General features: G+C 35.2%; 1 protein-coding gene across 4 annotated transcripts in view; it reads right to left on the reverse strand.

Annotated features, from left to right (window-relative positions):
* The window catches only part of FAM3C (FAM3 metabolism regulating signaling molecule C), a 47,741-nt gene that overhangs the window by 18,905 nt on the left and 6,304 nt on the right, over positions 1-22,532 (reverse strand). For 3 of the 4 annotated variants that reach the window (XM_017513881.1, XM_017513882.2, XM_017513883.1), the window contains exons 2-5: positions 15,017-15,071; positions 10,984-11,088; positions 4,513-4,542; positions 3,655-3,778 (exon numbers count right to left, since the gene is read on the reverse strand). In XM_017513881.1, the coding sequence (XP_017369370.1) occupies positions 3,655-3,778; positions 4,513-4,542; positions 10,984-11,088; positions 15,017-15,029 (272 nt within the window). In that variant the 5' untranslated portion in view covers positions 15,030-15,071. Of the gene's footprint in view, positions 1-3,654; positions 3,779-4,512; positions 4,543-10,983; positions 11,089-15,016; positions 15,075-22,532 lie in introns of all 4 variants that reach the window. The other variant, XM_017513880.2, reaches the window with a different exon arrangement.

The following is a 22,532-nucleotide window of genomic DNA, read 5'->3' on the forward strand; positions in this document are numbered from 1 at the left end:
AAGGGAAAGGGAAAGGGGAAGGTGAATGGGAAGGGGAGGGAAGGGAAAGGGGAATGAAAGGTAAAGGGGAAGAGAAAGGGGAAGGGGAAGGGAAGGGGCAAGGGAAGGGAAATGGGAAGGGAAAGGGGAAGGGAGGAGAAAGGGGAAGGGAGGGGGAAGGGAGGAAAAAGGGAAAGGGAGGGGGAAGGGGAAGGGAAGGAAAGGGAAAGGGGAAGAGAGGAGAAAGGGGAAGGGAGGAAAAAGGGAAAGGGAGGGGAAAGGGGAAGGGAAGGGAAAGAGGAAGGGAGGGGAAGGGAAAGGGTAAGGGAGAGGAAAGGGAGGGGGAAGGGAAGGGAAAGGGGAAGGGGAAAGAGAAAGAGAGAGAGAGAGAGAAAAAAAAAGCTGTAATTCCTGTCTCTCCTGACACCTGAGGCCTCTGCCTCCCAAAGTGCTAGGATTACAGGTGTGAGCTACTGTGGCATCTAATATATCTCCATAATAGATTTTGACTTGATCTACTTATGACCACCATCCTAAATCGTAATTATCATCTGTATGTATCAGTTTCTCAAACCCAGCCTCTCATTTTAAGGGCCTGGTAATTCTTGCGGACGAGCTGACCTATGCACTGAAAGATGTTTATGTGAACGATCGTGGCACCTAATACATCTCCATAATAGATTTTGATTTGATCGACTTATGACCACCATCCTAATCATAATTATCATCTGTCTGTATCACAGTTTCTCAAACCCAGCCTCTCATTTTAAGGGCCTGATAATTCTTGTGGATGAGCTGATCTGTGCAATGAAATATGTTTAACAGCGTCTCTGGCCTCTACAAGTAATACCTCCACAGGTATGACAACCCAAAATTACACTGTCCCCTGGAGAGCAAAACTGCCCCCATTGAGACACACTGATCCAAGAATAGTAGTTTCCAAAACGAGTTACATGTACTCAGAGCAGGTGTTCTGAAAATATTAAATTATCTGCTTATGTACTGTTATTATCTACTTATATAATTTTAGTGAATGTACAAGCAGTAAAGTCTGTTACCAATAGGAAGGCAGTATCAAAGGGCTGTGGCAGCGACTGGCAATGGGCTTCAATTGTCCTTTCTATCTTCTTTCTTTACTTATTTTACATGACAGCCAGATAACTTTTTTCAATATAAATAAAATCATGACATGCCAGAATTTGAAATCCTTCCAGAAGCTCTCAATATACTCAGAAAAAAAAGTCTCAACCCTTTACCTGCATGGCCTACAAGTTCCTATACAGCATAGCCCTAATTCACATATCTAGAGCTGCCCAATCTTAGGCCTGGGAGCAGGCTCTTTACTTCTGTCTAGGATGTCCTTCCCTTTCATCCTTCATTTCTCAGAATACACAGTCTTAGAAACTGTTCCATTATCCTCGATCTAAAGTTGGACACCTCCCCTCATCCACTTCCACCACTACTCATCACACACTGCTGCCCTGCAGGGCTGGTGTCACAATTTATAAGTACATATTTGCATTTACTTTTTAAACATCTTTCACCCCTACTAGACTGTAAGTTCTGTAACAAAAGGGACTATGCTCAAAAAATACTTACTGAACAGGTGAATAAATGATTATCAGAAAACTCAAGACTCTTTCTTTGGACTTCAAAACAAACAAACAAACACCTTTTCATAAGCTTTCAACATAACAACAGATTACACTGGAAAATGCCTTGGACTATGCACTGGTCCCCGCAGTGTCTACACTGGGGATCCCTGGCCAATTATTCAGCCCTTTTGTGGCAACTAGTTTTATAAGCTGAGGCTTGGATATAAAATCCTGCTAAGTATTTAATCTCTCATGGTAATGGCAGAATGGTTCCTGAAATAAGGATGGATAGGTGGCCTGCCACCATTTAAAGTTAAAAAAACTTAAATACAAATGCTACATGACATGTCCACCATGCTAGAAGCAAATTGTCTGGCTCTAAGCCCAGTGTGTATTTTACCAAGCTCCAATGTATGCACTGTTCTCTTTTTGACATTAGATCTTTAGCTGGCCAACTTAGGTTGATGGATAGAGAACAATTTCTAAGACAGTGATATGTACTCCGAGAACTGAAGGACAAGAAGGAAGACAGCCAGGTGAAGAGTAAGGAAAGACCATCTTAGACAGAAGAGCATGCTCCAAGCCTCCAGGATCAGGAAGGTCTGGAGAGAAGTGAATAAGGGTCAGGACACACAGGAACTTGTAGGCCATGTGGGTAAACGGTGGAACTTTTTTTCTGAGTGTGTTTTGTTGTTTACGGTTTTAATCTATGAATAAAAAACCTGCTAGTAAAAATAGTCTGATCTCATCTTCTCTGAACTAAAATTTACATGCATCAAAAGTGCAGAATAGATATCCAAGATAATCTATGGGCTAGGTATTCTAAAAGAAATTTGTTCCTGTTACTTAGAATCAAATTTGGGGTTTATTTAGCCAAACAAGGTAAAAAGAGAAAATGAAAATGTTTTCAAAAACATACAAACTTGTAAATGCAAGTGCCTTATTACATGTCAGTAAAACAGGATTATTCTAATGAGAAATCAGAAGACAAATGGATTAACAATAGATCATCATTATAATAAAGGAAAATAAAGACAATGAGCACAGACCTTAAAGATCATCTAGCTCAGTCCCTTAATTTTACAAGAAAAGTGTTGTCCCATGAAGCTCAATAAACTTCTTATAGCTAACTACCTGAAAAGCAGCTAGGATAAAAATTTAACAGCTTTTATATTAAAAAGAAGAGGCACACAAACAGCTCGGAAAAGCTGCCTAGGTTTCCTCTCTGCTATAAAACTCTCTCTTTGTTCTATATAATTAGTGACAAATATATTTTTTTATATGAAGTTTAAATAAGCTCACATCTAGTTTTCTAGGCAATAGCATATTAAAAGCAACCAATTAAAAGCAGGGTTTGCAATTTAAGTGGCAGGAACTTGCAAACAACAGTTGACACTGAGGTAGGATATTAAAAATCCTAAAAACCATCCTTTAGAGAGTATCTCAACATAGGAAACCATTCACCTTAGTGGCAACCAGTTTGTGCTGTGATGGACCTGAGGTTATCACTGGAACGCATCATACTTCAACAAACAGCACTCAAATATTTTAAATGAAAGACGATGGTTTTTAAGAGAGCGTGTTCATTGTCCAGGGCAATGTTGCAAATAGGATTTTTACCATGATGAAAATGCCCTCTCTGCTGTTTCATTTGGTGACCATAAGCCACATGTGGCCACTGAACCCCTGAAGTGTGGTGACGAATACCAAGGAATTGAACTTTTCATTTTAATTTAAGTGAATTCACTTTCTTCCTAATATTTAAGGATCAAAATTAAATAGCCAATGTGTTTTGTTGCTAGTAAATGGGACAGTACAGATCTAGAGAATTCACTCAGAGGAAATCTCTTATCTCTCTAAAGCTACGTAAGTGTTATGTTCTTAGTCATTCTCTAATAAAAAATTTAAGAACTTTAAGGTCCCTTGAATTCATGAAAAAAAAAAGCTGTACAATAAAAATTGAAATCACTTTCCATTAATAAAGTATGCCTAATACATTTTCAAAATATCCATTAAACTCAGGTTCAATTGGCTGTCATTTAATAGCACACCTTACAATCTCAAGTCAACAAATACTTACACATTATCTTCCAGGCAGATTTTGGGTCCCACCACATTGGCTGCTCCACTTGCCATTTTAAAAGCAAAATGTTTCTCAGGGCAAGCTTTTGAGATCCCACACTTATATCTGGGAGGCTTTGTAGCTTTGGGGGAGAAAACATGATTTTTTTTTTTTTTTTTTTTTTTTAGAAAACGTTAATAGACTACCTCACTTTGTTTCAAATCTCAAACCACAAAGGGCATTATGTAAAACATCAAAATACACATATCTTAAAATACATGCTATTTTTTTTCCCCCAGAGGGTTTCAAAGAACCTCCAAAAAAATTTAAAAAAAAAACAAAACAAACAAACAAAAAAAACAGCAACAAAAAACCCCACAACAGACACCAGAAATTCCTACGAAACCAACTAATAATGGACGTAAATGGATCAAGTAATATGATCTTCATTAGTGTAAATGTATTTTATCTAACTATGAGTTAATTTTAGATTTCAGGATGTGGGAGGTTCTGAATGTTACTAGAAGTCCTTATATGGACTTCTAGTCCATATATGCACAAAAAATCATCACCTCCAGGATCATTAAAAAAAAAAGCCTAATGTTCCACTGACTACCTGCCCATGTAAAGTATTGCTCTAACTAGGAATTCTGCTCTTGCTCCTCACACTGATTTCTGTACTTATAATACTGGAGCTAAAAAAACACAAAATATCCGTCATGAATAACTACTAAAAGTATTTGGTCTGTCCTTATAACTTTAAAAAGCAATTAATCAGTTTTTGCTCACACTGAACTACTGACACTTTGTAAGCTCACATATGCCTAAAATAAGGCAGAATAAATCATATATAAAACATTGAGATGAAATACTTACAACGTGCAGCTGGGTCCAATGCTGATCTTGCTGAAAAAAAAAAAAAAACAATTACTTTTGTTAGAAGGAATGAGCCTATTGGTAAGTAGCCACATTTAAAATATATTTAAAAATAAATGTTCAAATAATTACTCAGTATACAACAAATAAAACATGAATATCACTTCATAAGAAAAAGTGAGAAAGTAACATTACACTGTACAATTCATTATAAGCTATTAAGTAGAGAAATGGAGGGTAGTACTTTAATACCAATGGAATGTTTTATTTTTTCCTTTCCATTCTGAATTTTAGTTACTATAAATTTAAATCAGGAATTACTCTACAAACTTATCTTTTAATGTTTATAAATCTAAATTTGGTGACTATGATGGTGTTTAAAAGTTGTTGCTGCTGTATGGTGGTGTATAAATATGCAAAGAAAGCCCTAGAGAATACACATGAACTTATCTTAGTGATGAGGTTAGGTGATTGCGAGTGCCAGGGATGGAGAAGGTCATTACTCAAAGATTTATAATTTATCAGTTCATGGAATCCATTAAGTCAAATCTTAACTTGAATGTGGTAGTTCTCAACCTGACCATCTATCGTAATTACAGTTAGGGCTTTTTAAAAGCAGTAACATCTGATCTTAGCCCAGGAGATTATAACTCAGATCATCAAAGTATCATGGGCAGCCATTTCCTGATTTGACTAATAAGTATGCAGTGTGATAAATGTTAACCAGCTGTCTTGCTATAAACAGTCACACAGTTTTTAGTTCTGTACTATTTTAGATAATTGCGAATTTCCTGTAAGTCCAATACTCAAACTGGTAAGCTGAAAGTTAAAGCTAAAAGACTGTATTGAAATGTTTAAAAAGAGGAAATTGACCAAGTAAATAAAAGCTCATTAACTCAATAGAACACTCAGTAGAATATTATGCACCATTAAAACCATGAAGGTAACATAGTAACACGGAAACAGCTTAATGCCCAAAACAAAGCAGAAAACAAAACTTATCTACACTCAGTTTAGGGGAAAAAATAAACTTTACTGGGATATAATTTTGGGAAAATCAGTTTTTTAATCATCAGGCTTTTAAGTAAATAGTATCACCTCCATTTAATTTGCGTAAAAGTAAGGGGAGTAGATGGTTGAAGGTGAAGAAACTTCTGTGACAGACTTTTTTTTCTAGAAAAAGCTCATTTTTTATCCAATACACATCAAAACCAAAAGGCCTATACTAAATCTTGGCACCTGGTGACCAAACAGATAAACTAACAGGCTGCTGTGCAAGTACAGAATACAAGAACAACATGCAAACACAAAAATCCCTCCTCTCCTACAACTTTCTTCCCCTCAAACTACACCGATAGCTTTAATCCTTAATTTCTTTCTGCATATACAATGTTCACTTCAAGGAACAATAATAAACATTTAGTTACTGCATTTCATCAATGAATATCTTTCAATAAGTCAGGCTAATGAATCAGAAATATTTTGTACTTTATAATGATGTCTCAAATAATTTATGTATATGCTACATGTCGACGGTTTAAATCTGAAAGGGTAAAAATAAATCAGTTCAATAGAACATTAAGTATTTACTGCATCAGTATACACAAAAATAATTTCAACTGTGTTTAGTACATTTACTAGTTAAGTATTCACACTGGAAACAAACACTACATTAAGCCACAATGCTGAGTAAGATGGGTGAATTGTATAAGTGTTGATAACCTGATTGTGATAAGGTATTATAGTTTTGTAAGATATTACCAATGGGAGAAGCTGAGTTAAGCGTATGCAGCATCTCTCTGTATATTCAAATGCATTTGTAAAAAAAAATATAATTATCTCAAAATAAAGTTTTATAAAAATTGTTTTTAAAAACTCACAATTGATATTGGTAATTTCAACTACTAATTGTGGACAAAATTTTCATTCTTCCTTTCTAGAAATGTGTGTTTTATTTTTCTAAATTAATACTACATAATAAACATGAATCTACATAATTAATAGATACTGTCAAGTAAGTTTAAAAAATGGAAAACTGTCACCAAAAGAGCTATATTTATTTAACCTTATGGGTCCTTAAGACAGTAATTACAGCAAGAATTCTCCTGCTGGATTAAACTCACTATCCTTTCAGATACTAAGATGCTAAACGAATGACAAAGATAACCATACATCCATCTTCGCTAAAATAGTCTGAAATGAGAATAAAACCACACAAATTAAATTTTGGCCAATTCAATAGATTGGCAACCAGTAAAGTTACAAAGTACTACACTTCAGTTTTGACATCAAAATAACCATCTGTCCTAACAATGTCTAAATCAAATAGCTAAAATGCATGCAAGAACACTATGCAGGTTCTTCACATTAGGAAAAATCAAAAAAATAAAAAGGAGATTAAAGTAGCTGGACGTTTGTTCATAGTTGACTATGAGTGATTTTCCAACTAATACAGCTTTTTGTGAATCTCACTTTGGAAATATTCTTCCTTTCCATGTAGAAATCCTAATTCTCTGTTACCTACATTTTTTTCACTCAATCAGCATTTACTATCTGCAGCACCCAATGCTAGATGCTGAGTGAAGCACCAAAATATTGCCTTTAAGACTCATTCTTGGGTGAAGGGAGATAGACACAGGAAAAAAGAAACAAAAAAAAAAAAAAAGAAAAAAGTTATTTAATGTAAGGCTTATGATTAAAACCAGTGCCAAACTAAAATATAAGTACTATGAAATTAGAACAAACATTCAGAAAAAGAAGCAATACATTCTTAAAGAGGGAGATTCAAACACAATTTCTTCCAAAGAAGGGGAATTTATGCAAAGTTCTGAAAAGTGAGAAAGACGTGCAGGGTGAGGAACTAGGGTGAGCAAAGGCTAGGGCTGAAAGGACAGGAGGGGATTTGAAGTTGCAGAAGGTTTGCAGAGTGGCACAAGTGTGTGACCCGTGCAGGAAGGAGAGGTGAAGAATAGCTGAGAAAGGCAGGCTGGGGGAATTTGGGTGCCACCGTAAGTAAGGAGTTAGGGCTTTATCCTCTAGTAATAGGAAGTACTAAAGATTGTTGAGTTTTAAGAAAATGGCTCTGAAAGTGGTGAGACAGGCAGATATCAGAGATGAGGAATGACATAGGAACATCACTATGTGTTTATAAAAACAGTCTAGAGATGAAGATCCAAAGTAGGGCAAAGATGGAGGACAAAGGATGGGGACAGACATGACTGTTACCACAGAGAGGAACCACCAGTTGCATGTGTACAGTGACTATATCACACTATAGCTTCATCCAGCCTTCTCTTCACTCTTCTTTCTAAAAACATTGGGTCTTTTCCCATATAACTTCTATTTGTACCAATGGTCCCATTGCCTCCCTTCTCCCAAAGATCCTCCTTTCCTTGCTGGTTCAGTCTCTTCACATTTATTTGTCATTCACTGCACTTTCATCTAAGGCCTACAGACAAGTGAAAGCCTATTACTTTAAAAAAGAAAAATATGTGCAATGTGCTTTTCGGTCAAGCTACCGTCTCGTAAGCTTCTTCTCTTACCATCAACATGTCTTAGAAGAATTAGCTATGCACGCTGCTTCCAGAGCAACACAGAACAAGTCCTCTATGCCTTCGATGTGGTTTCTGCCCCATCATTCAACTGAAACCAACTGTACTCTCAAAGGCCAGAAGGCTAGCCACTAGGTAATAACATAAGTACACAGACCAGAACAACTAAACTAAAATCTCACTATACTTTGCAATAACTACTTTATGCGGGAACCTGGATACTTCATTTTAGGATGTGTGCTGAAAAACAAACAAGTTTAGGAAGAAAATAACCAGTTTATCAAGAGGAATGGCTGAAAGGGAGGATTCCATTATTAGAAAAGATGAAAACTTGTACAGAAGGTCTGACAGACAATGACTACAATTTAACAGAGCGATGAGTGATGAAAAAGGGAGATCCAGCAGGCAGAAACAAGATCAGTGAACTGAAATCACTTGAGAATACAAAAGGAGGAATTCAGTGCAATACAGGTTAAGAATCCCTTATCCAAAATGCTTAGGACCAGAAATATTTTGGATGTGGATTCTTTCAGATTTTAGAATATTTGCATTACACTTACCAGTTAAGCATCTCTAATCCAGAAATCTGAAATCCAAAATGCTCCAATGAGCATGTTCTTTGAGCATCAGGTCGATGTTCAAAAGATTTCAGATTTTGAATTTTCTGATTAGGGATGTTCAACCTGTACAAGAAAGTACTTTTAAGTAGTCACTGTAAGAAAAGTCACCTGAAAAGGCTTATGCCAAAACTAAAGACTACGTATCAGAATTGTCTAAAGCCTTGGTACTCCGTATGCAGTCCACGGATAGGGATCTCAACATCATCTCGGAGCTGTCAGAAATGTAGAATCTCGGGTTCCACTCCAGACACTAAATCAGAAATGTGCATTTACCAAGATTCTCTGGAGATACTTTTGGCATTAATGTTTGAGAAGCACTGGAATAATGGAGTCTTCAGATTAGATGTGAAAGGGAGTGATATGGTTTGGCCGTGTCCCCATCAAATCTCATCTTGAAATGTAGTCCCCATAATCCCTATGTGTTGTGGAAGGGACTGGTGGGAGGTAACTGAATCATGGGGGGAGTTAACCCCATGCTGTTCTCGTGATAGTGAGTTCTCACAAGATCTGGCGGTTTTATAAGGGACTTTCCCCCTACCCCGGCTTCACTCTGCATTTCTCCTTGCTGCCACCATGTGAAGAATAATACGTTTGCTACCCTTCTGCCATGACTATAAGTTTCCTGAGGCCTCCCCAGCCCTGCAGAACTGTTGGTCAATTAAATCTCTTTCCTTTATAAATTACCAAGTCTGGTGTATTTCTTCACAGCAGCATGAGAACAGAAACTGAATTAGGTCTTGGGGATTTTCCTTTTCAAACATGAATTTACGGAAGGCAAAACTCACTAGTCCAAAGATCTCAGTTATTTTAATTGACTTCTGCCTATTACATCAAAACATGGTTTCTAGGATTAATCACTTTTCATGCTTAATTATTTAATATTATAAACAAAAATTTAGTCATAGCTTACTCAATGTAAGTACAAGGATCTATGAAGAATCTCATTGTTTCTCTAGATTCAAATAAAAATCTACAAAAACAGCTTCCAGAAGAGATTCTGAGTTACTGTCAGGTGCTGCCTAATGACGTTTCAGTCAACAATAGACCATATACAGAATGGCAGTCCCATCAGACTATAGCACTATGTGTTTACTACACCTTTTCCAAGTTTAGGTACATAAATACTTACCATTGTGATCAACTGCCTACAGAATTCAGTAGAGTAACATGCTGTACAGGTTCATAGCCTAGGAGGAATAGGCTATACAATGTAGCCAAGGTGTGTGGTAGGCTATACCATCTAGATTTGTGTAAGTACACTCTATGATGTTCTCACTATGACATAAATCACCTAATGATGCATTTTTCAGAATGTATCCTCATCTTTAAGTGACGCATGACTGTGCTCTTATATAGCGCCTTGGTTAAATAACTGTTTTCCACTTCAATGTCAACATTAAATTACATTCTTCACTCTCATAATGCTATACTTATAGAAAAGAAATGCATGCTTGGCAATTACTTGAGATTCAATAAGATATTCATATACAATCATCTACAATAGCACTATGTATAATTAGTTCCTATAAAAACATTTCAAATGTTGTTTTATGAACTTAAGGATTCTGTTAAAAAACTGGCTTAAGGTACCTTATAATGGTACATTTACAGTATGGCAACATTAAATGAGTGGGTTAGAAAAAAAATGCCACAGAGGGAAAATAAGGGTAGGAAAGCAGGATGGATTGATTTCTTTTTTTTTTTTTCTTTAAGAGATGACGTTTTATTCTGTCACCCGGGCTTGAGTGCAGTGTGGCATGATCATAGCTTACTGCAGCCTTGAACTCCTGGGCTCAAGTGATCCTCCTGTCTCAGCCTCGCAAGTAGCTGGAATTACAAAGTGCAAGCCATCACAGCCAGCTGCAAGATGGATTTCTATGGCTGGGATCTAAAATGGATTATTGTGATTCCTAATCATATGGTTAACTGAGAGCTTGATTCGGTTTCAAGTTTTCTAGCAGCTAACTCAAATATGAAAACTGTTTAAGCCTGGAGGTATTTTATGTTTTAGAAGTGCAGTTAGAATGCCATGATTAACGCCTCTAAAAATGTATAAAATAGACTCATTACATATGTTCCAAATGTTGAATAGAAAATTCATTCTTTATACTAAATTAATTCCAAGATGTCTTGCTATACACTTTAAAATATTCTAACAAATCACATTTATGGATATATAACAATTATATTTCATTTTCTAGATAAACTAAATAGCTGAGTGACTCAGTGCTGATAATTGATAAAATTTTAGGCCACATCAAATATAAGATTTCAGAAAGGAAAAAAAAAGTAAAACTTACCAAATAGATTTCCTAAACTTGCATCCATTTTTATTTCAAATACTTGAGAAATAACATAAAATGTCAGTAAAAACACGGCCACAGCTACCACCAACTTTGCAGCACCTAAAAGACAGAAATATTTCAGCATAACTTCATAAGCCCATAGAACTTTTATTTTGCATTTCTATGAAAAAAGTATGTTTTAAATTAAGATTAATAAATTCCTACTTTGTATCTATTAGCTCTTAATTTTACTTGAGTTACACAAAAATTATACAAACAATTCAAGATAAAGAATTTTCCTGATCAAATAATTCTCAGATTATCTAGCTATCTAGACAAAGAACTGCTTGAACCATCTGCCTAGTTTTACATGCAAAAAATTACCTATTAGTTGCTGACTACTCAAAAGTGTCATGACTAATGGAACGCCACCACCAAGTTTGTTGAATGACACACTCCTTATCCTTTAAAAATATAAAGAGCAATACAATATAGGATGTTTCAAAAACAGTGGACCTTCTGGGGATGCTAAAGCTATGATGTCCACTAAGTAAGGAATTCTTGAGTGACATGTTAGATTTGTTGTCCTAACACTAACCACACATCTCCTGGAGCTACATAAGCCCGCCTAGTATGGTAATCAACAAAGCCTTCTTCTTCATACTGAATACCTTAGTACCTTAGGACAGGCCTTCTTCATTCCTGCAGGATATAATTTGGTATCTATCATATATGCTTCATAACATGGCTACATGCAAAGCTCCAAGCGGGCAGACTCTTCAATGAACTGAAGATGCTCAGAAAGCTACTGCTTCTCAGAGCCTACTCATTTCTATTTAGAAACACTCTACCGATGACTATGTGAAGAGTGGGGCAGGAATTATGTGGAAAATCTCTGTCCCTTCCTCCCAAATTTGCTGTGAACCTAAAACTGCTCTTAAAAAAAAAAAAAAAAAAAGTCTTTAAAAAGCCAAAAGAAATACTATTAATGCAGAAATGAAAGATCGATGAGGAAGCCTAACTATAATACTAATCTACTAATCAATTCCTGCCTCCCTTCTCCATTTCCTACCTTGTCCCCTCCAAAACATGCTTCCTATTTTCAAGAGCAATTAGAATTTGGCTACATTTTTAGTGCATAAGACAGCAAAATTTCATTAGGCTTTGAACCCTTCTCCCCAGAATCTGGCAGAGTGCATTCTATATAGTAATACTATCGACAACTGTTTGCTAAGTAGATAAGTAGTAACAGGTGGCATAGTCCTTCTTGATCAATTAAGACTAAGACCAAGAGTTCGAAAATTACATGCCACATGATAGTCTTACCAAATTATTTTCTAGCAATCATAGGCACATGCAACCAGAGATAACTTTTCCCTGTCCCATAAACAGTCACATGAAAACTTCATTGTTCAAAACTGAATAATTAAAATATCAAGATAGTAACATGAACATTACAGACTAAATTCTATACCAAGCTGAATATGAGCCTACATTAAAAAAGCTATATACAGCAACATGGATGAAGCTGGAGGCCATTATACTAAGCAAACTAACAGAGGAACAGAAAACCAAATGCCACATATTCTCATTTATAAATGGAAGCTAAACACTGAGAAGGGATCACATAAACATAAAGAAGGGAACAACAGACTCTGGGACCTCCTTGAGGGTGGAGGGTGGGAAGAGGATGGGGATTAAAAAACTACCTATCAGGTACTATGCTTACTACCTGGGTGATGAAATAATCTACACAGCAAACCCCTGCAACACTCCATTTATTTTACCTAGATAACAATCCTGTACATGTACCCTTGAGCCTAAAAGTTTTAAAAAAGTGATACACAAACATTATATATACACACACACACATATATATATAATACACACTCACATATACCGTTTCCTTAGTGTCTTCTGTAGCACTAAATGCTTTATAAGCATAATTTCATTTGCATAGCTTTTCAAGGCATTATTTTTTTCTACAAATAAGGAAAACAAGGCTAAAATTTTACATCATTTGTCTAAGGTCACATAACTAGTCAGCATCAACACTGAGTCCTAAACCAAGACCTATTCACTTATACTGAACCATCAGAGCAACTAGGAGGAAAGTGAAGCTCTAAGAGAGACAAAAGTTTGAGGTGGAGAAACTAGCAGTCTCCACGAGGGTAGAGTTCTGGAACTTCTGTTACAGAGATCGCCCCCAGAGCTGGCCTGAGTCCAGAACCAGCATTCCATTCTGGACTTGATGGAACCTAAATACTCAAATGACCATACCAACCATAATTCCCATTCTTAGCTTCCCATAAGATTCCCTTTTCCTCCTAGTCACATACTGCATTAATCTGAGTGTGTTCCAGTTTTACACAAGCCAAAAAGTAAACACTTCAGACATTCATGCCTCACTGTAAGAAGAATGGCTATGAGGATATTTCAAAGCAATCAGATTTAAAAAAAAAATTAGAAGAGATTAATTAGTTAAAAGCAATAAACTAATAGCTAATTGTCCTTATTCATTCAATCAAGGCAGTTCCCTCAAGACCTATACTAGGAAGAGTGCCAAACACAAAATAAGCACTCAGTGAGTAATTACTCATCAATTAACCTGGGAATTGTCAGAACCAGAGAAATGGACTAAATGACAAAGTTAATTTCGAATAACATGAATTTAAAATTATGTGAGAAGAAGAAACGTACTTTATTTCAAATTGGCATGTTTAAATAATGTACTTTAAAAATCATCTGGAGACATGAAATCATAAATAGGAAGTCCTGCTGTACTCAAAGATCATACACACACACACACACACACACACACACACACACACAAACATAAAAAGACAATATTTATTTAAACCACAAACAAGCTCTTCATTTCTGAGAATATTTTTCTTCAACAATTGTACAGTTACTTTAAAAAAAATGCTTTATAATTTCACAAGAGATTCAGTTTTTCAAGTTTCTACAAAAGTGTTTATAACAGCCCTCATCTGTGTTTAATAATCATGATGTTTAATCAGTTGCCCCTGATTCTATACAAGTATGACCACAGTATGAAGACTGGTTTGTTCACCCAACTCAACGTTACGCATTTCTAAGAGATGCACCCTTAGGAAAACAGTTGGTTTGCTGGTGAGATGGTAATTAAGAAAAAGACTAATTATCCTGATTTTGAGAAATTACAAGTTACCTATGTTGGGCACATGCTTAGTAGAAATTTCCATGTAAAGTATACATTTCTTCTAGGGCTTTGGTTGATAGGACTGGTTAGAGAAAACACAATTATTTTTACTACACACGCAGGAAGAGGTCACCAGCCCCTCCATTTTTAGAATATTTAAATATAACTACCTTAATATTATGAATATCTAACGGTGTTTTTTTCTCAATATGCTCCTTAAACAGATTAATGTTCTTACACATAACCTCACCTGTGCAGGTTAAACTTGAACAAAGACTGAGCAAAAACATGTATTTTATCAAATCCTTCATACATCTTAAGTACATACATATGAAACATTTAAACTTTAACACTTTATAACTTACTTTTCTCGAGAAGCTAGAACATAGCACAAACAAAAATCAGCCTCCCTAGGTTGTCAAACCATTCTTTATATGGGCATTATATATAGTCTTTTGATTTTTTTTTTCAGATTTTAGAATATTTGCATCATACTTACCAGTCAAACATCCAAAATCTGATCATCTGAAACCCTAAATACTCAAATAAACATTTCCTTTGAGCATCATGTATTGGCATTCAAAAAGTTTTGGATTTTGGAGCATTTCAGATTTTCAGATTTAAGATGCTCACTTGTAATTTCAACAAAAGACTTGAACAACAACAAAAAAAACATGTAATATTGACTAAATGTCCAATTTGTGATTTGCCAACTACCTAAAAATAAAGGACTAAATAATTATTTAGATTATATTTCAGCTTAACTTTCTCAATATTGAGAAAGATTATTTACCCTCTCCTTTAGTCATTCTTTAACAAACAGATTAAAAAGTACAATTACTTCTACTAAATTAAATATCTTACCTGCTACCCTCATGTTTGGTTTTTCAGTCTATGGCGTTTTTCATTAAATATGCTCCTAAAAAAATCAAAACAAAAAGCAAATATCAATAGCTCTAGAATAAACATTCCTCCTTAGATTGAGATTGAAATGGGGTATACAAACTAATAAATTTTATGACATTGCTAAGTATTATGCCAACACTGGCACATTAAAAAAAAAAAAAAAAATCTCATCACTGGGCCTGTCTCCTTCCACTGGACCATAAAGACCTCAAGAGGAGGGTCTGTGTCTTATTCTGCTGTGTCCTCAGTTCTCTAACTGAATGACCAAAGAGTAAAGTCTGCTATCAAGCTTGTGAATAGAAGAGAATGCCTTCTTATTCTCAGTGATTATGCATCTGTAAGAAACTTTTGATTCTTAGCTCAAAATCTTCAGTTTGCAGATGAAGTCCAAAGAGGTTAAGCTGCTTATGTAGTTGTGGAACAAATTATTTGTTGAAACGGGGAAAGAATTTAGGTCAGCTGGCTCACTCCAATACATAATGCCACTTCATATTTGATATGACATAATTCAAGTGTCACTATCATAAGCATTTACAGAAAGGGCTTCCAATTTCAATACTAGGAACCTCTTCATGTTTTTCGATTCAAGTTTGTAAAATAATATGTTGAGAAGTACACAATTACAATTTTTAAATATCCCAGCAATTATCATGATTGACAGAGTAATATGAATACATCAAATAAACTGTTCTTTGATATTATCATAGTATCAACAAGAAACAGGTGCTGGAAAAAATCTGTATGTACATGAGTATTTCCCTCCTAAGAAATAACTCAAGAGAGGTAACATTTTTAAAAGAAAATGAAAAAATAAATAAGTTCAATAAGAAAGCCACATTCAAATTTAGCTGGAGAGCTTCCACATGACTGTGGAATGGAATTCAAAAGGAAATTTTGATGGATGAATCACATTTACCAGCAGTACATAGTTCTCTGTTTTAGATTATATTTTGATACCTATGTTTCAATATTGTTGCCTGACCTAGTAATTCACAGAATGTGTCAAGAAAATAATAATAACAGCACATCCCTGAAGGACACTGAAAAGAAGTGAGACATGCAGTTTTCTTATTCATTGGACTAGGCAGGGGGGCTGGACAGCACCCAAAACTCCAATGCTCTTAGCTAGCTCTCTTTCTTCTGCACAACATACCCTAAAGAAAAAATGACACTTAAACTGAGTTGTGCGTTATCAATTTATTTTCCTTTGTTAATTATCTGAACGCCTTCCACGTAATAGAAAAAGTCAATGTTATATATCTATTTCAACTAACTACTTAGCCACAGGCTAGGAAAAGACTAAAAGGAAACAAGATACTGAAGTATCCACAAACCATCACATAAAAGCAGAAAAAAACCTCGGCTTTTTAAATGAAAACCCCAACTGGTTATACATCCTCTTTCTGGCTTCTGGCAAAATTGAACTCAGCTTTCACAACACATACATACCTTTCCTGCCAGCTAACATTCCAAAATAATTTCACTCTTATCTGAGTGTGACCTAGGAAAATTTCTTTGCAAGTGTGAAAGCAGTTATGACCAGGTACTTGATGTTCTATTTCATTGTAGCCTGCTGAGGCCACACCTTATAGTGACTGCTGATATACCTGCCACCTGTTTGTACCTCCCAACAAGTCTGTTTCTGAACTCATCCCTAATACAACAATATAAGCTATTACGACTGTCTAGCTGAATACAACTGTTTTCCATTAAAATTTCTCAAAGAATTCACATTTAGTAAAATCTCTAAATTAAAATCTCATCAAATTAAATCTCAGCCATAACATGCCTTAATTAATTTGCTTAAGAAGCAAATTAATAATTCAAGAATCTAGATCAGCATAGGAATACTGAATATATTTGGGAGCAAATCAAGGAGCATCTATGTATGATGATAATGTGCTAATTCTAAATCATTCCTATTTGTCTTCTAAGAAGGGGTATTTAAAAACAAATAAAATATGTACATATAATCTTATGGAGGGAGAAGCAAAAACTTAATGGAAACTTCAGGCTGAAAACCATCAATGATTAACCAAAGATCAAACAGGTCCAAAGAAAATGACCACAATAGCAAAGGGAGAAAAAGGCCTTTGTTAGAAATTCAGAACTCTAAATCTAGAGGCAACAGGTGAAAGAGCTTATACATTTTTTGTGTCCATTAAAAGGTAGAAATACAGAAATCAGAGCCACTTACTGAAACCAGAAAATGGGTCATAGAAGGATACTTTTAGGATGCAAAAAAAAACAAACAAACTCAACTTAGATAGGCCATTTATACATTTGCTCCAAAATGTGTTACATAGGCCAAAACTTGCTTTAGTGTTTTCGATAAATATGCCACTGAATCAAATCTGGCTGCTAATATGTAAGGTTCACCATCACCTGAGATTCAACAGCAAGCACACCCACCACGATGTCACTGGGCAATGAAACACTAAGCTGGAAAGAGCGCCTGAACTAGGGCCTCAGATGAACGTACTAAACTTCTTTACATGGTTGACAATTTAAATATTCCCTTTGGCCCAACTATCTACTCTGATTTAATTTAGTGAAGTTTTGTTACTCAGTAGAATTCAAGCTACTATGTGAATAAGGAGTCATTGTTCTAGGATCAATTACCTTCACGAACAACAGAGTAAAATCAAAGGTCAAGTGATACTTCCATTCTCTCCTTGAGAAATAGACTAAATCACATAAACCGCAAAAACATCATCCCATATTGATAAAACCATCATAAAAAAATTATTTACCAGGAGGGGGGTGTCTTGCCAGTTAACATAAACTAAGTAAGAATACATAACATGTGTCAGTGCAATTCACACACATCTTTATTTTATGTAATCTTTCCACCAGCCCTCTAGGTGCAGGGGTTATTAAAACAGCATCATAGACAAGGTCAGGGGATTTCTCTAGGGTCACATGGAAGGTAAGTAAGAAGCTCACACTATAAACAAATCTACTTCCTTTTCTCTCCAGCTGTTCACTGACACACTCTAATATGAGAGGCTTGTTGACAAAATGTCATGCCAATCAAATTGGCTTTTGCAAATTGCTTTGAGAATTGCTGCAACCTACCCACTCCAGCAATTTAACAGTATGTAAAAATGACTAGGCTTAGGTATTAGAATCCCTCCTCAAAATAGAAATGATACAAGAAAACGAAGCATACAAATACACCCTTTGATGTACATACTTAATATTAACAAACAACACTTAATTAAACCAGAGGAAAATACTACAAGTTATCCTTTACAAATAGAGAAACTATTATTCAATTCAATCCAGCTTCAACTCAACACTGGACAAATGACAATTTTAACTGAACCAACTTAGAAACTTCCCATGATTCTAATAATCATGGGACCTGGGATTTCTCAAGAGGTCTAAACATAAACATCAAAGTGCAAACAGACAGACATAAAGCACATTTAGGTCTTGTGATGGTTAACTTCATGTGTCAACTAGACTGGGCCACAGGATGCCCATACATTTAGTTTAATTTTAGTTCAGTTCTGGGTATATCTGTCAGGGTGCTTCTGGATGAGATAAACATTTGAATCCATATACTGAGTAAAGCAGACTGCCCTCTCCTCTGTGGGTGGGCCTCATCCAATCCACTGGAGACCTGAATAAAATAAGAAAAACTGATTAAGGGAGAAATCACCTTCTTTGCCTATCTTCAAACTGAGAAAATGCCTTCAGACTCAGACCAGACTACACCATTTGTTCTCCTGGACTGTCAGAGCTTGCCAACTATAGATCTTGGACATCTCAGCATTCATAACCTCATGAGCCAATCCCTTATAACATATATGCATATACATACACACACACAAACACACACATATAAATCATACACCTGTATATAAAACTATCTCCACGTCATTATTATAAGGAATATATGTCTATATATCTAGAGCTATATATATATGTATACACACACACACACACACACACACACACATATATATATATAATTGGCTCTGTTTTTTTACAGAACTCAGACTAATACAGATCCCCTCAAGAACAGAATGTAAAAAATTAAATTTTTATCCCCAGAGCATTTAAAGTAAAAAAGAAAAATGAGGTAATACTGAAATCAAAAGAATGCTACAATTAGAAGAGTCATTAGGGTAAGTTACTCTGATGTTACACTTACAAACAAAAGTATGGTATTTTTTTTAAAAAAACTGTTTGCTATAAATAACTACTTTTATGTCAGTAAAATAGGGCAAATGTCGGCAAACATTTTCTGTAAAAGGGCCAGATGGTAAATATTTTTAGGCTTTGTGGACCACAGAATTTCTGTTGCAATTACTCCACTCTGCAGTTGTAGCTAGAAAGCAACCATAGACAACATGTGAATCAATTTGTCTAATTATATTCTAAGAAAGCTTTCTTTATAGACATTGAAATTTAAATTTCATAAAACATTATGTGTCACAAATTTTTTTTTTTATTCAGCCCACTTAAAAATATGAAAAATCAATTTTGGATTGTGGGCCATATAGGCCTATGGGTTGAGCTTTGCCAACCCCTAATAAAGAGGAATAAAAATATAAAATTTAAAAATAAAGGAATAAACATCTTTCCCAATCAGGCCCTAATTGTACAACTCTTTTTGCTGGGCTATGTGCAGGACATACAACTTCCATATGGCTTCCATAGATCCTCTTAGAAGTCCTACTATAGAAGTAGGACAGATGAAATAACCATAATTTCTGTGCTCCATACATGTTCATCAAACATTTTCATAATCTACTCTCCATGGAAAGAAGCATAATTCCACGAGAAACAACAGAGTGGATCCTCTGTAAAAGGAAGAAAAAAGTCCTTCCCTTCCTGTAGATGAAGCTATCCATCTATAGCAAAGGTAGAAATAAATTTAGACACCGTTATGTTTCCAAACCAATCCCACGAAATGTAAAGAAATTGATAAAAATTAATCTCACTATATTACACTTCAGTAACTATAAAATTATGTTCTTGGGAAAAAAACTGACATTACTATTTCCTTTCTGTGGGTGTTTATATGGGATTATTTTGGGGATAAGCTTTAAAAAGAGGTAAATGTGCATCTAATGCTTAACAAACATCTAAAATTCTGAATATTTAGCTTTAAAAAAACTTCTCTTTAATAACAAGTTATTACTCCTGCACATACAGGCTGTTGTCAAGTACGCTGTCTCCCCTGAATGCAACTATACACACATCTTTGCAAAGCTGGCTCGGTTTTTGAAATAACAAAACGGAAACGAGTAAGACGACTGCATTCATTTGAGAAAACATTAACATTTAAAAACTCAGGAGAAAAACTGAGCCACTATCATTGTGTTAGAAATATTGTGAATTTAACAGAATTTAACCGTTTTTAACATTAAAGCCTAAAAGAAAAATCCAATTACTAACTTAAGAAAGTATTTAATACTAGCAGGATACCAAATCCTAGAAGATACGCTGTTTTAAAAGAAACTACCATTCTTTCACAAATATTTTCACACACATTTTTAAAGAATCAAGCTAAACTTACATTTTGAAAAGGGAAAAAAAGGAACAAAAACAAAACAAAAAAATGGGGTGTGGCAAAAGGTGATCCATATGAATTCTATAACACTAATAACCAATTTTTCAAAAGATCACCAATGATATGATGTAAATGTATCCACTCCTTCTGCAAAGTTGTCCACTAAAAGATGAGACTGCAAAGCAATAGACCAGAAACTTATAAGTGAACCAATAAGTGTTTTATAATAAAGTGTTTTATAAAGTGTTCTATTGAAAATCTTGGGAAGAAAAGAATATAGATGATCTATGCCTGGATTTTTGACAGTTACCTGAATCAACATCATCTGGCTTTTCTTATTTTCTTAAGTAGCATCATATTGATATTACATTTAAAAGAGGACTAACATCTAAATGTGGCTAAGAAACAGAAATAGATGAAGAAGTATACTATGGAAATGCACAAATGAGCCAGAAAGTGTTTTTAACATTCCCCTAGAAAGTTAACCAATGCTACATATGAAGCCAATCGCGATTACACTAGGTAAGTTTAGCTTTCCTCCACAATTCACCATAAACTGCTCTACCTTGCTTTTCATTTGGCTTTCCTGATAGTAAATGAGAAAAACACTTCAGAAAACTTCTATCAACAGCAATTTAGATAAAATTCCATTCTTCTAAGAATGAAATTGGTAAAATATAATACCTGCTTGGACCTCCACTTAAAAACAGGTCAGCAAAAGTACTCAGTTAAATCACGAAAGTGCCCCATCCAGGCCAACTTTTACCCAAAGACTTACTATAGGGAGAGGCAGCCAAGCCTGACAGACCACACACACTACATCCTGAGAACATAAGTATTCCAACATGATTCATCTCAACATTAAGAATTTCACAGTACAACCCCTTCAATCAATGTGAATTAGCTAAAGTGATCTAGAGTTATTATTTCCTCTTTAGAAATCTGGTATTTAGTGGATTAACAAGTATTTAACCATGATTTCCCAAAACACTTTAAGGACTTAAAAACTAAATGTATTTCTTCTGCTCCTCTATACCCAAATATAACATGGCTAGGCAACTTTTTCCTAACAAAGTTATTTTGTTTTCCAAGATACTACTGAAGGAAGCACGTTAAGCAAGTGGAGCTGTTCTTCACTGAATTCTCATTGATGGGGAAAGATTTGTTCTAACATACATACTAGATATACCCTCATTGAGTATCCAATATGCCACTACAGCATTTCTCTTTGAGTTGGCAGCCAGAGTTCAGGTTTACACTGACACAGATTTGGTGTTTACCCCAAATATTGCCACTGCATCCTACCACTACTCAGTACAAGATGTTACGTGGCTGGTGTATATGTGTATAATCAGCTAGCTGGCATTAATGAGGGCTGTGGACTCTCTAACAGGAAAGTGGCAATAAAAAAAGTAGAAATCAAATGATTATGTCACACATTACCATTTCAGTGGACCTTAACTATAAAACAAATCACTAAAGTAAAAGGAGGATAGAAATGAGACTTCTGAACTGAGCCAGCAACATCTAAATGACTGGAAATAAGTAGGATGAAATTAATATGGGGTCACATTGTAGTCTATTATACCCCACATACACCTAAGCTGCACTTTAAAACAAAGTCATCAGTATAATCTTCAATACAAATAGATGTCAACCTAGGACACCTTACATAAACTCTTCATTGCAATCAAATAATTCACATAATAAAAAATCTGAAGAACTGTTGCTTCATAATTTTTTAAAATCTCATATCCACTATGCCTCATAATAACCTGTTAAGATAATAAGAGGGGCCTCTGGTTGTCAGGCACTTAATACTCTATTTTATTTAAAGTGTACATTGCTTCCCTCATTTTAACTAAACTCAGGATGAGGCTTACAACCACATTTTTATTTCTTAGTATTGAAACCACCATTGCAAAACTATAACTGAGATGGTGAAAA

Source organism: Cebus imitator, unplaced genomic scaffold, assembly GCF_001604975.1.
Source record: "Cebus imitator isolate Cc_AM_T3 unplaced genomic scaffold, Cebus_imitator-1.0 Scaffold508, whole genome shotgun sequence".
Classification (NCBI taxonomy): domain Eukaryota; kingdom Metazoa; phylum Chordata; class Mammalia; order Primates; family Cebidae; genus Cebus; species Cebus imitator.